This window comes from Hyla sarda, chromosome 2 (assembly GCF_029499605.1).
Source record: "Hyla sarda isolate aHylSar1 chromosome 2, aHylSar1.hap1, whole genome shotgun sequence".
NCBI classification, from domain to species: Eukaryota; Metazoa; Chordata; class Amphibia; order Anura; family Hylidae; genus Hyla; species Hyla sarda.
The window spans coordinates 53,576,896-53,589,094 of NC_079190.1; the positions used below are offsets into that span (position 1 = coordinate 53,576,896).

A 12,199-nucleotide genomic window follows, 5' to 3' on the forward strand; every position below is an offset into this window, starting at 1 on the left:
GGGTTGAGAAAAAGCTGAATTAGGCAAAGTAAAGAGATAGTCTTAATGAAAACCTGAACTGAAAGTCAGAAGACTTGCCGAATGGCCGACTCTGTGAGGCACCATGCACGATCCGTGCATATAAAAGGGTCATGTGCGTGAATCTTCTCTTCATACCTTTCAAATTTAGTGCCAATATAGTATGGATGCGTTGCAGATTTTGACTTCCCTATAGAAGTTTTTTTGGGGAAAACCAGCAGCAAATCTGCAACATATCCATCCATGTGAACATGCCCTATATATGTAAACTGGCTATATGTACACTTCATTAATGCGGGAAGCATATCATGCAGATATTTTTGAATTGTTGTGCTCAACCATTGTCATCCTAAACTGTAGACAAAAGCCCAGATATTGAAACAGCGCAATGTTAAATCTGCCTTAATATACATTTCCATTCGAAGTAAATAGAATGTGAAGAAAGGCTTGTTCAAGTGGAATAAAATATTCCTGTCTATGCAGCAAGTTGAGTGTTCAGCTTCTCATGCAATTATCCTTATAGCCAAACTGCGCCGACCACTTTGCCGCGGGCGGTTTAATTGTATGCAAATTATAAGCAACAGTTAATGGCAAATAGGACTTTTACATTTACTTTTTTTTTTTTTTTTACATAAAGCTGTAAACCGTGTAATCACAGCCGAGGTGCAATAAAAACCGTATAAAAGGGAAATAACAACTGATTGTTGAGACATTATGGAAATCTCGGAATCCAGGATAACTTATCTTATTTTTTTATGTGTGTATAATAAAAAACACTAGTCACTATTGTGCTGCTATATGATTTTTCTACATGGCAATGTCTTAGGCCACTTTTACACAACTGTAATCTGGTCTATAGATTACATTAGTATTTGCACACAGGTAGGATCTGCTGCATATTTTCTGCTGCTGATTTTGCTACCCATTGACTTCAATGCAAAATCAGCTACACCAAACATGCAGCAAAAATATGCAGCAGATCCTGTACATGTAAACATACCCATAGGCCTAATTTTTCTGGAATTTATAGGCGGACATTCTGTCCGCAGCAGGTGCCAACTCTTCAGTTGTGCAAGGACTGCTCTAAAATGTGCAATCATACAATGCATCTGTGAGCGGATTCAGCCGGAGGAATTGACTTGTCAATTCTTCCTGCAGAGGCCGGAATTTGAATTCCCGTGCCAGATGGTCTGCCGTGTGTACGGTGCAGCAGAATCCCATTCAAACCAATGGGACTCTGTTGCAATTAAATTTCTAAGCTGAAGTTTTCCCCTGAATTCAGCTTGGAACTTCCCCCATGAGGCATTAGGCTCCGTTCACTTCACAATTTTTGTAGCTGCCAAATGTACTGTTGAAACTAATGGCCTAAAATTGTATGCTAAAAGCAATCAAATCAGAAGACTCCAAAAATGGTATCTGTCAGACATGTGGTAGTAGGTTATTTTTGTCTGTTTTTTGATCTTTCTAGACTATTTCTAAGCTACTGCGCTTGTATGAAAAAAATTGGGTATAATTTAATGTAACAAAAATTGGATACAATTTAACAAATTTTCGAATTGGCACAAAAAAAATCATGGCCAACCACAATTTTTCCCCCAACAAAAAATTGCGCTTGTGCTATATAAGATTTGTCAATAGAGGTGAATGGATACGATATCTAGAGAAATTGAAAATGGAAATGTAGCATAAAGATAGGAGTCATTAAAAGGGGCAGGATGCCCCTTATTTCTTTTAAAAGGTCCTGAGGCCAACCCATTGCCTTTTTAGTCTTTCTATCATTAAATAGCTTAGGGTACCCTGATATTACACCTTTTACAGTTTTTTTTGTTAAGCTCTCCCGTTCCTGAGATATGTGAGTTTATAGTTTGTCTGACAATACAGGGAATCAGTCAGATGGGTGTAAACTAATCAGGTGATGGGCTGGATTATATAGTCAGGGGTGTTAATGTTGTACACTGAGGGGCCTGTATGCCTAATACACAACCCCTGACTGTATAGCCCCACCCCACCTCATATTCACTATCTTTATCTTAATAAGTTTAAAACCATCTGACTGATTCCCTGAATAGTCAGATAAACAATACACCCTAATATCTCGGGAATGGAAGGGCATATTAATAAATTGTAAAAAGGTGTGCGAGTCCCTGCCATCTAATTTTTTGGGGGGTTGGCCACAGGTCCTCTATAAGTAATAAAAATGTTATACAAAAAAAATATAAGTTATGCTTATGATACCATGTATACCCGCAGTGTGTGCTTTAAAGCCCCAAAATCTCGGTGATTTTCTGTGTTCATCTCACTTTTAAAGTGCTGTGAAATTGAAAAAATTCCCACTCTGATGCTCAGACTTAAAGGGGTATTCTGGTGTTTCAGCGTTCTGAACATTTAGCTTAGAAGGCTCGGAGCCGGAGGCCGTGATCGTGACGTCACGCCACACCCCCTCCATTCATGTCTATGGGAGGGGGCGTGCCTCCGACACGCCCCTCCCATAGCTATGAATGGAGGGGGCGTGGTACAACATCGCAAGGGGTGTGGCCTTGACATCACAACCACTGTCGCAGGAACGTTTGTTTAGAACTTTGGGTGCTGCAGGAGATCACAGGGGGCTCCCAGCAGCGGGTCCCCCGCAATCAGACATCTTATTCCCTATCCTTTGGATAGGGGATAAAATGTTTAGCAGTGGAGTACCCCTTTAAAATGTTCTTTGTGAGGTTATAGCTCTGAATGTTTTTGGCCTCACTCAGACAACATCATCCTGTTGAATCCAATGATCTCTCTTACTACTTCATTTTGGGTAGATTTTACTAACGTGGTCCCTCAAGTTACAATATTAATTGGTTCCAGGACGACCATTGTGTGTTGAAACCATTGTATGTTGGGACCACAACTCTATGGAAACCTGGGAATTGGTTCTGAAGCCACAAAATGTCATCCAAAAATAGGAAAAAGTGAGGATTAAACAAAAATAAGTAGATAACTAATATAGATAAAGCAAGATCGTACATATAAAAGAAAGATCTGCTGGGAGCTGTAAATCACTGTCTATGTAGAGGACAGGAGCTTCTTCAGGGTCCTGTACAGTACACAGCATCCCAAAAAAGTGACATGGAGCCGCCCTCACCTGGTGTCCAAAGGAGCAGCTAACTCTGGTACAGAACATGTAATACCTCCCTGTACTGTAGGGGGCGCTACCAGACACCAGTCAGTGCATGCACTTCAGTAATACAGGGGTTTTCCCAGTAAAATGTCCATTCTGAGAGGTCAGTTCTTCCGGCCATTGACACGTTTCACAGATCTGGACTGTCTGTAGCATTGTACGGTGAGTCTGATTTCATGTTACAATCATCCAGAAAAGACCATTGTATGGTGGAAATATTGTAACCTGAGGCCATTGTAAGTTGAGGGATCACCGTATTAAAGAGAACCTATTATATTAAATAAGCAGTCAGATCTGTATGTTTGTGGTAAATGATCCAGCATTACTTGCCATTTATTCATATTAATCTCAATTTATACTTAGGAGTCCAGTGGGTGGCCCTTATAAGTGATTGACAACTTTCCCCCTTATTAGTGTGCCTACAAAGATAACTGTCAATCACTGACTAGAACTGCCCCCTGGACCCCTTAGCACAGAATGAGGAGGTTTAGATGACTGTATTATTAGTTATGCTGAACCATTTTCTACAAAACTATAAATCAATCTGCTCAGCTCCTCCTGCTCCATAACATGATATTTGAAGATTGAACTTTTTTTTTTTTTTTTATATGATGAGTTCCCTATAAGCAATAAAAATACCTAAACTGTGCAGAACTAATGACAAATGTAATGTAAGTGGAGGGGTGGATACTTCAGAAATGGCTTGTAAATCTGAAAGTTAAAAATTCAATAGGGTAAAGCAGGATGCCAAAGTATCATCTGAATACGGTGATGTATGGAGGGAGGTGCCTTATGGTGGAAAGTTACTGTGTATAGCTTCATAATAAGGAGGAACACATGTATTGAGCTCCACGCACACAGTTCAACCATGTGCATCAGGTCTCAATGCAAAGAAAATATGAGAAATGTTATTTATAATACTATTATCTACAGTACCTGGGTAGTCCGAGCCACATGACCCATGATGGAGACCAGCTGGCATCATATTCATTCTCACTGATTGTGCTCATTTCTTCATTTACTTGGGTTTGTTCTTCTAGAACCTCTACCTCGAGAGCCTTCAGAGTGATCACAGAGGAGGCGGCACTGGCCTTCAGCATAGCCACAGCTTCGCTATGGCTCAGGTTGGTCAGATCAATACCATTAATGCTCAGCAGAACATCCCCTGGAGAGAGAAAAAAATTACATAATTCAGAATTCTTATTTTTCATCTTCAACTGCTGCTGCCCCCAGACTGAGACCCCCATGGATAAGACATAATGGCCCAGATTTATCAAACCGTGTGAGGGAGAAAGTGGAGAGATTTTCCCACAGCAACCAATCACAGCTCAGCTTTCACTTTACCTCAGCTCCTTAGCTGAGCTGTGATTGGTTACTGTGGGAAAGTCACTCCACTTTTTCCCTCACACAGTTTGATAAATCTGGGCCAATTACTCCATACAAAATTTTGTTATTTTGACTAAGATGTCATATACTCTGAATACAATGGCTGAGCAGATCTGTAGTACTGAAAATGGTTGCAGGAGGGAAATTGCTCCTTATGACAATGGGCCTGACAGATGTCACAGACAGTATAAATGCAGAAGGATTAATCTGCCACAGCAGATCTGGGGGAGGTGTTATCAGGACTACAGAAGGATGGTATAAGGAGCGGTTCGGCACGTGAGTTGGGAAAATGTGGTCGGACATATAGGTGATCTATTAAAGGGGGGTTGTCTAGTACAAAGAGCTTAGAAAATAGTGGTCTCAAGCATAAACAATAGCTGAAAAAATAGTTTGTCCTATAGAAGATATAGGGAACATTTAGTTGTGCTCGCGCTTGGGGGGTCGGCCACACCCCCTTGTGATGTCACCCCCGCCCCTCAATGCAAGTCTATGGGAGGGGGCGTGGTGGCCGCCACTCCCCTCCCATAGACTTGCATTGAGGGGGCGGGGCATGACAGCACAAGGGGGCATGGCCGACCCAGCAGTGCAAGTGTAGGGGGGTCAGCCCCTTGAATGACTAAACTCCATTTACACTGTACTTCTATTGAGAAAGTCCCACAGACTGTCATGCATCTTTCAGCCACAAGATGTCACTGTTGTTGTAAGTAGAATAAGATACAGTTGTTGTTGTTGCTTTAAGAGAAGAGATCTTTCTGGAGAGGAGGAGGAGCAGGAAGTTCCTGGGACTGTGTGGTGTTCGGCTCTCTATGGCTGTGCAGAGCTGAGGAAAGGGACTTTACAAAGTGGCCTTGAGAGGGGATATAGACCGTGTGATCCAGGGACTGAGCAACAGTATCCTGCCCGAGGAGACAGAGCTGAACTATGATGCTACAGACTGCAGCTGAGAACCAGAGCAAGAGAGGAGAACATCCCAGAACAAGCAAGTTACAGAGCAAGGGACCAGACTGCAGTGACCTCCAAGTGACAGAACAAGATAAGCAACCTGCAAAGAAACCCAGACCAGTGCATAAGAGACTGCAGCTGTAGACAGCAAGGGAGAGACCCAGAGACCTGACTACAACCTCCATCACAGAGACTGAGATAAAGAACCTGTGGCCTACGTAACTGTGAGTGTGCACCAGTGCTGACCTGTGGTAGGGCATAGAGCAGGTTCCCTTAGACAGAACGTTGTAGCAACGTGTCCGGGTTAGCGGGAATCAGATAGGACTATATAACAGAGTAGCCTGTATTTCTGTGTGTGCGTTGGCGAGAGCGCCATTTTATGTATCACGTTACAGTTAACTTTGCTGTAAACCTATGTAAACTGTTATTTCTGTTAACATCATTCACCGGCCATTATACTATGTTGGTTAATAAAACCGGTTTTTGCTTCAGCCTCATTGTCTGCTGTACCGTACTTGAATCCTGCACTGTGGTCCCCTACTCCTCTGACCGCTACACAAGCACAACGAAATGTTATGAACCCCTTTAAGTCATCTGGCTTAAAGAAGAGCTGGGGACACCGTAGTCTGGAATAATAAATACACTCCTCAACACTAGAGGAAGAAGGCCAAGATGTCAGCACTAATCAACATTCTGTGTCCCAGTTGTTAAGACCGACAACTAAGATAACAGATTGTAACGGAAACGCGTTACTCAATTGGTACTATGACCTGCCTTTTTCCTGCTGCATGGAATAAAGAAATTGTTAATACTTTCACTGCACAAATCCATAGTGAACAGAGAGGAACCTCTGCATAGACTGATCATCAGAAGAATGCCTCTTTGTCATCAATTCTGTACCTCCAGTGAAATTGGATGTTATATGACAAGCCTAGTGTGTTGAAGTCTACACAAACCATCAGAAGGAACATGCACGACAAGGGATACAAGACTGACATCCAACTACAAGTATTCCATTCATCTCACAACACCGTTCTCAGAGGCTATTATGGTGCAGAGCAAAATGGAAATGGAGGCTGGAATAGAGGTCTATCCTCTTTGGGTGCAATGATAGATCGAGATTGTTCTGAAGACCACGTAGGCCATTCCATAAAGAAGCTGTCGTGAGGGAACACCACACAGGTCACACTCCCAATCCTACTGTGATTTAAACATGCTACTATGGCCTGCAGCATCTCCAGATTTGTGCCCCATAGAGCTCATATGGAATGTCATAGGTCACCAAAGGCAAAGGAAGCTGTCAGCAGCGGATTTTAATAATTTGCATTCAATGTTGAGGAGTGCAGCTGTGGAAGTAGTAGTGTGGTATATAGGAGGGATGAGGAAGTAACAATAATACAGAGAAGAACTGGGGAAGAAGTAGTGTGGTATTTAGAAGCACTGGGGAAGAAGTAGTGTGGTACATAGAAGAACTGGCGAAGTAGTAGTGTGGTATATAGAAGAGCTGGGGATGTAGTAGAGTGGTATATAGAAGGACTGGGGATGTAGTAGAGTGGTATATAGAAGAACTGGGGATGTAGTAGAGTGGTATATAGAAGGACTGGCAAAGTAGTAGTGTGGCATATAGAAGAGCTGGGGATGTAGTAGAGTGGTATATAGAAGAACTAGGGATGTAGTAGAGTGGTATATAGAAGAACTGGGATGTAGTAGAGTGGTATATAGAAGTACTGGGGTTGTAGTAGAATCGTATATAGAAGAACTGGGGAAGTAGTAGTGTGGTATATAGAAGAACTTGGGAAGTAGTAGTGTGGTATATAGAAGAACTGGGGAAGTAGTAGTGTGGTATATAGAAGAACTGGGGATGTAGTAGTGTGGTATATAGAATAACTGGGGATATAGTAGAAGAACTGGGGATGTAGTAGTGTGGTATATAGAAGAACTGGGGAAGAAGTAGTGTGGTATATAGAAGAACTGGGGATGTAGTAGTGTGGTATATAGAAGAACTGGGGAAGTAGTAGTGTGGTATATAGAAGAACTGGGGATATAGTAGAGTGGTATATAGAAGAACTGGGGATGTAGTAGTATGGTATATAGAAGAACTGGGTATATAGTAGTGTGGTATATAGAAGAACTGGGGAGGTAGTAATGTGGTATATAGAAGAACTGGGGAGGTAGTAGTGTGGTATATAGAAGAACTGGGGATGTAGTAGTGTGGTATATAGAAGAACTGGGGATGTAGTAGAGTGGTATATAGAAGAACTGGGGATGTAGTAGTGTGGTATATAGAAGAACTTGGGAGGTAGTAGTGTGGTATATAGAAGAACCGGGGAAGTAATAGTGTGGTATATAGAAGAACTGGGGATGTAATAGTGTGGTATATAGAAGAACTGGGGAAGTAGTAGTGTGGGATATAGAAGAACTGGGGATATAGTAGTGTGGTATATAGAAGAAAAGGGGAGGTAGTAGTGTGGTATATAGAAGAACTGGGGATGTAGTAGTGTGGTATATAGAAGAACTGGGGATGTAGTAGAGTGGTATATAGAAGAACTGGGGATGTAGAAGTGTGGTTTATAGAAGAACTGGGGATGTAATAGTGTGGCATATAGAAGAACTAGGGAAGTAGTAGTGTGGTATATAGAAGAGCTGGGGAAGTAGTAGTGTGGTATATAGAAGAACTCGGGATGTAGTAGTGTGGTATATAGAAGAACTGGGGATATAGTAGAGTGGTATATAGAAGAACTGGGGATATAGTAGTGTGGTATATAGAAGAACTGGGGAGGTAGTAGTGTGGTATATAGAAGAACTGGGGAAGTAGTAGTGTGGTATATAGAAGAACTGGGGATATAGTAGGGGGATATAGTAGTGTGGTATAGAAGAACTGGGGATGTAGTAGAGTGGTATATAGAAGAACTGGGAATGTAGTAGATTAGTATATAGAAGAACTGGGAATGTAGTAGTGTGGTATATAGAAGAACTTGGGAAGTAGTAGTGTGGTATATAGAAGAACTGGGAGTACGTGGCATATAGGAATAGCGTTGCATATAGAAAAGATGGAGATGCAGTTTTCTGGCGTATAGGAAAGCTGGGAATGGGGTGGTCTGAGAATTGGGGTTAGCAAATTGAAGATCTGGGAAAGTAAAAGTATAAAATACTGAAGAGCTAGTTGTGTAGTAGTTCCCAATATAGTCAAATGGAGTAAGTAGTAGCTTGGCATACAAGAAAAATTGTGATGTAGTAATGAGAAAAATCGAAGAGTTGAGACATAATAGTCAGGTATACATAGGAGGTGGGGAAATGGGAAAAGGTGTAGACTGAATCAGCAATGACTGGGATGTGATAATACATTTCTTATTGTTGAACACAATGAGATGTGAGTGCTAGATGTTAACACCCCAGAAATCATGTAAAAAATGACTTTGAAAGTAGTGGATAAAACCTGCCTAGTTGTGTGTGATGTGTGAGCACTGCTGTCTGTATATCTGCAGCTTATATCAATGACCAATTATTCCTAGCAGCATGAATCCTACATCTACCAAGAGCTGTTTGTCTGCTAGAAAGGAGGATGGAGATCTGAACCTCGCTTAATTCTGCTGTCTCTCGCAAGACATCCGTGAGGCTGCACGCTGGTTACAAAGATGGGGAGCTCGCCGCTTTTACTCCCTCTTCCTCCGGCCACCGTCATGCCCAATGATTCCATGGGAGCTTTCTTCACGGTGATATGCTTTTCATGGCAGGTTACACACTGGGAAAGATCCTGAAACAAAATGCAATATATACAGTACGTCAATGGAAGAGTCAATCATATTATACAGGAATAATAGATGAGATTTCATATGCAACTTTCAGGACGGTCCAATATAGTATAATATGCTGTATTAATTTAATGTGAACAGAGCAATGGACTGATCCTGTTCACTGCTGACGATTGGTCAAGCAAAGTCAATGAAAGCTGAAAGCTATATAAATATATATTGTGCTATTTGGCTACTAGAAGGAATACAGCAGACTCATAGTTATGAATCCAGGGTATTCCTGAAAGTGTCTATATATGGAATTGCCTTATGTGCATAATCTCGCATGTGTACTATAAATCTGGCCCTAAAGCCTAACAATTCAATTCAATTCTGAGACCTTAAAGAAACCCCCATTGGACATCCACTGAATCTGCGTCTTCAGCCGCACCTTACCCTGTGTGCACTTGGCCTGTGATGATACACTTGCTGCACATGGTGATGGGGCTGGCCGTTGGCGACCTCTCGGGTTATGATACCAGCTGGATGCTTTACAGGCCGAGATACCGTCAAATGGACCCGTTCTCCGCTACCCTGTAGTAGAGCACAGGAATGCAAGATGAACCTACACGGATCAATACAAATATCTCAATGTACAGAATGGAAGAAAAATTCTTGTCTTGATGCATAAAAGCCTGAGGACAGAAGAGACTCTGCAGTGATTTTATTATTCTACAGATAAAAGAGCTCATAGTACCCTGTGATCGGTATATGACAAAGTGCGTGACATTTTATAAGCACTGGATTATGAGATAATCAGGATTATTAGACAGTACATATTGTAGTGGATAAGGTGGGGAAAAAGAAAAGGTTTTTAACCCCTTAAGGACCAGGCCATTTTATACCTTAAAGACCGGAGCGTTTTTTGCAATTCTGACCACTGTCACTTTAAACATTAATAACTCTGGAATGCTTTTAGTTATCATTCTGATTCCGAGATTGTTTTTTCGTGACATATTCTACTTTAACTTAGTGGTAAAATTTTATGGTAACTTGCATCCTTTCTTGGTGAAAAATCCCAAAATTTGATGAAAAAAATGAAAATTTTGCATTTTTCTAACTTTGAAGCTCTCTGCTTGTAAGGAAAATGGATATTCAAAATATATTTTTTTGGGGTTCACATATACAATATGTCTACTTTATGTTTGCATCATAAAATTTATGAGTTTTTACTTTTGGAAGACACCAGAGGGCTTCAAAGTTCAGCAGCAATTTGGAAATTTTTCACAAAATTTTCAAACTCGCTATTTTTCATGGACCAGTTCAGGTTTGAAGTGGATTTGAAGGGTCTTCATATTAGAAATACCCCATAAATGACCCCATTATAAAAACTACACCCCCCAAAGTATTCAAAATGACATTCAATAAGTGTATTAACCCTTTAGGTGTTTCACAGGAATAGCAGAAAAGTGAAGGAGAAAATTCACAATCTTCCTTTTTTACACTCGCATGTTCTTGTAGACCCAATTTTTGAATTTTTGCAAGGGGTAAAAAGGAGAAAATTTTTACTTGTATTTGAAACCCAATTTCTCTCGAGTAAGCACATACCTCATATGTCTATATTAATTGTTCAGTGGGCGCAGTAGAGGGCTCAGAAGGGAAGGAGCGTCAAATGGTTTTTGGGGGGCATGTCACCTTTAGGAAGCCCCTATGGTGCCAGGACAGCAAAAAAAAACCACATGGCATACCATTTTGGAAACTAGACCCCTCAGGGAACGTAACAAGGGGTAAAGTGAACCTTAATACCCCACAGGTGATTCACGACTTTTGCATATGTAAAAAAAAAAAAAATGTTTTACCTAAAATGCTTGGTTTCCCAAAAATGTTACATTTTTAAAAAGGATAATAGCAGAAAATACCCCCCAAAATTTGAAGCCCAATTTCTCCCGATTCAGAAAACACCCCATATGGGGGTGAAAAGTGCTCTGCTGGCGCACTACAGGTCTCAGAAGAGAAGGAGTCACATTTGGCTTTTTGAAAGCAAATTTTGCTCTGGGGGCATGCCGCATTTAGGAAGCCCCTATGGTGCCAGAACCGCAAAAAAAGACACATGGCATACCATTTTGGAAACCAGACCCCTCGGGGAACGTAAAAAGGGGTAAAGTGAACCTTAATACCCTACAGGTGTTTTACGACTTTTGCATATGTTAAAAAAAAAAAATTTTTACCTAAAATGCTTGGTTTCCCAAAATTTTTACATTTTTAAAAAGGATAATAGCAGAAAATACCCCCCAAAATTTGAAGCCCAATTTCTCCCGATTCAGAAAACACCCCATATGGGGGTGAGAAGTGCTCTGCTGGCGCACTACAGGTCTCAGAAGAGAAGGAGTCACATTTGGCTTTTTGAAAGCAAATTTTGCTCTGGGGGCATGCCGCATTTAGGAAGCCCCTATGGTGCCAGGACAGCAAAAAAAAAACACATGGCATACCATTTTGGAAACTAGACCCCTCGGGGAACATAACAAGGGGTAATGTGAACCTTAATACCCCACAGGTGATTCACAACTTTTGCATATGTAAAAAAAAAAAAAAAATTTTTACCTAAAATGTTGGTTTCCCAAAAATTTTTGATTTTTAAAAAGGGTAATAGCAGAAAATACCCCCCATAATTTGTAACACAATTTCTCCCGAGTACGGCGATACCCCATATGTGACCCTAAACTGTTGCCTTGAAATACGACAGGGCTCCAAAGTGAGAGCGCCATGCGCATTTGAGGCCTAAATTAGGGATTGCATAGGGGTGGACATAGGGGTATTCTACGCCAGTGATTCCCAAATAGGGTGCCTCCAGCTGTTGTAAAAGTCCCAGCATGCCTGGACAGTCAGTGGCTATCTGGTAATACTGGGAGTAGTTGTTTTGCAACAGCTGGAGGCTCCGTTTTGGAAACAGTGGCGTACCAGACGT

At 41.3% G+C, this 12,199-nt stretch overlaps 1 protein-coding gene across 10 annotated transcripts in view; it reads right to left on the reverse strand.

The window, feature by feature from the left end:
- The window catches only part of LNX2 (ligand of numb-protein X 2), a 182,857-nt gene that overhangs the window by 17,925 nt on the left and 152,733 nt on the right, over positions 1-12,199 (reverse strand). For all 10 annotated transcript variants that reach the window (XM_056561819.1, XM_056561809.1, XM_056561813.1 and 7 more), the window contains 3 exons: positions 9,691-9,828; positions 9,080-9,257; positions 4,112-4,340 (listed from right to left, as the gene is read on the reverse strand). In XM_056561819.1, coding sequence (XP_056417794.1) covers positions 4,112-4,340; positions 9,080-9,257; positions 9,691-9,828 — 545 coding nt within the window. The remainder of the gene's footprint in view (positions 1-4,111; positions 4,341-9,079; positions 9,258-9,690; positions 9,829-12,199) is intronic.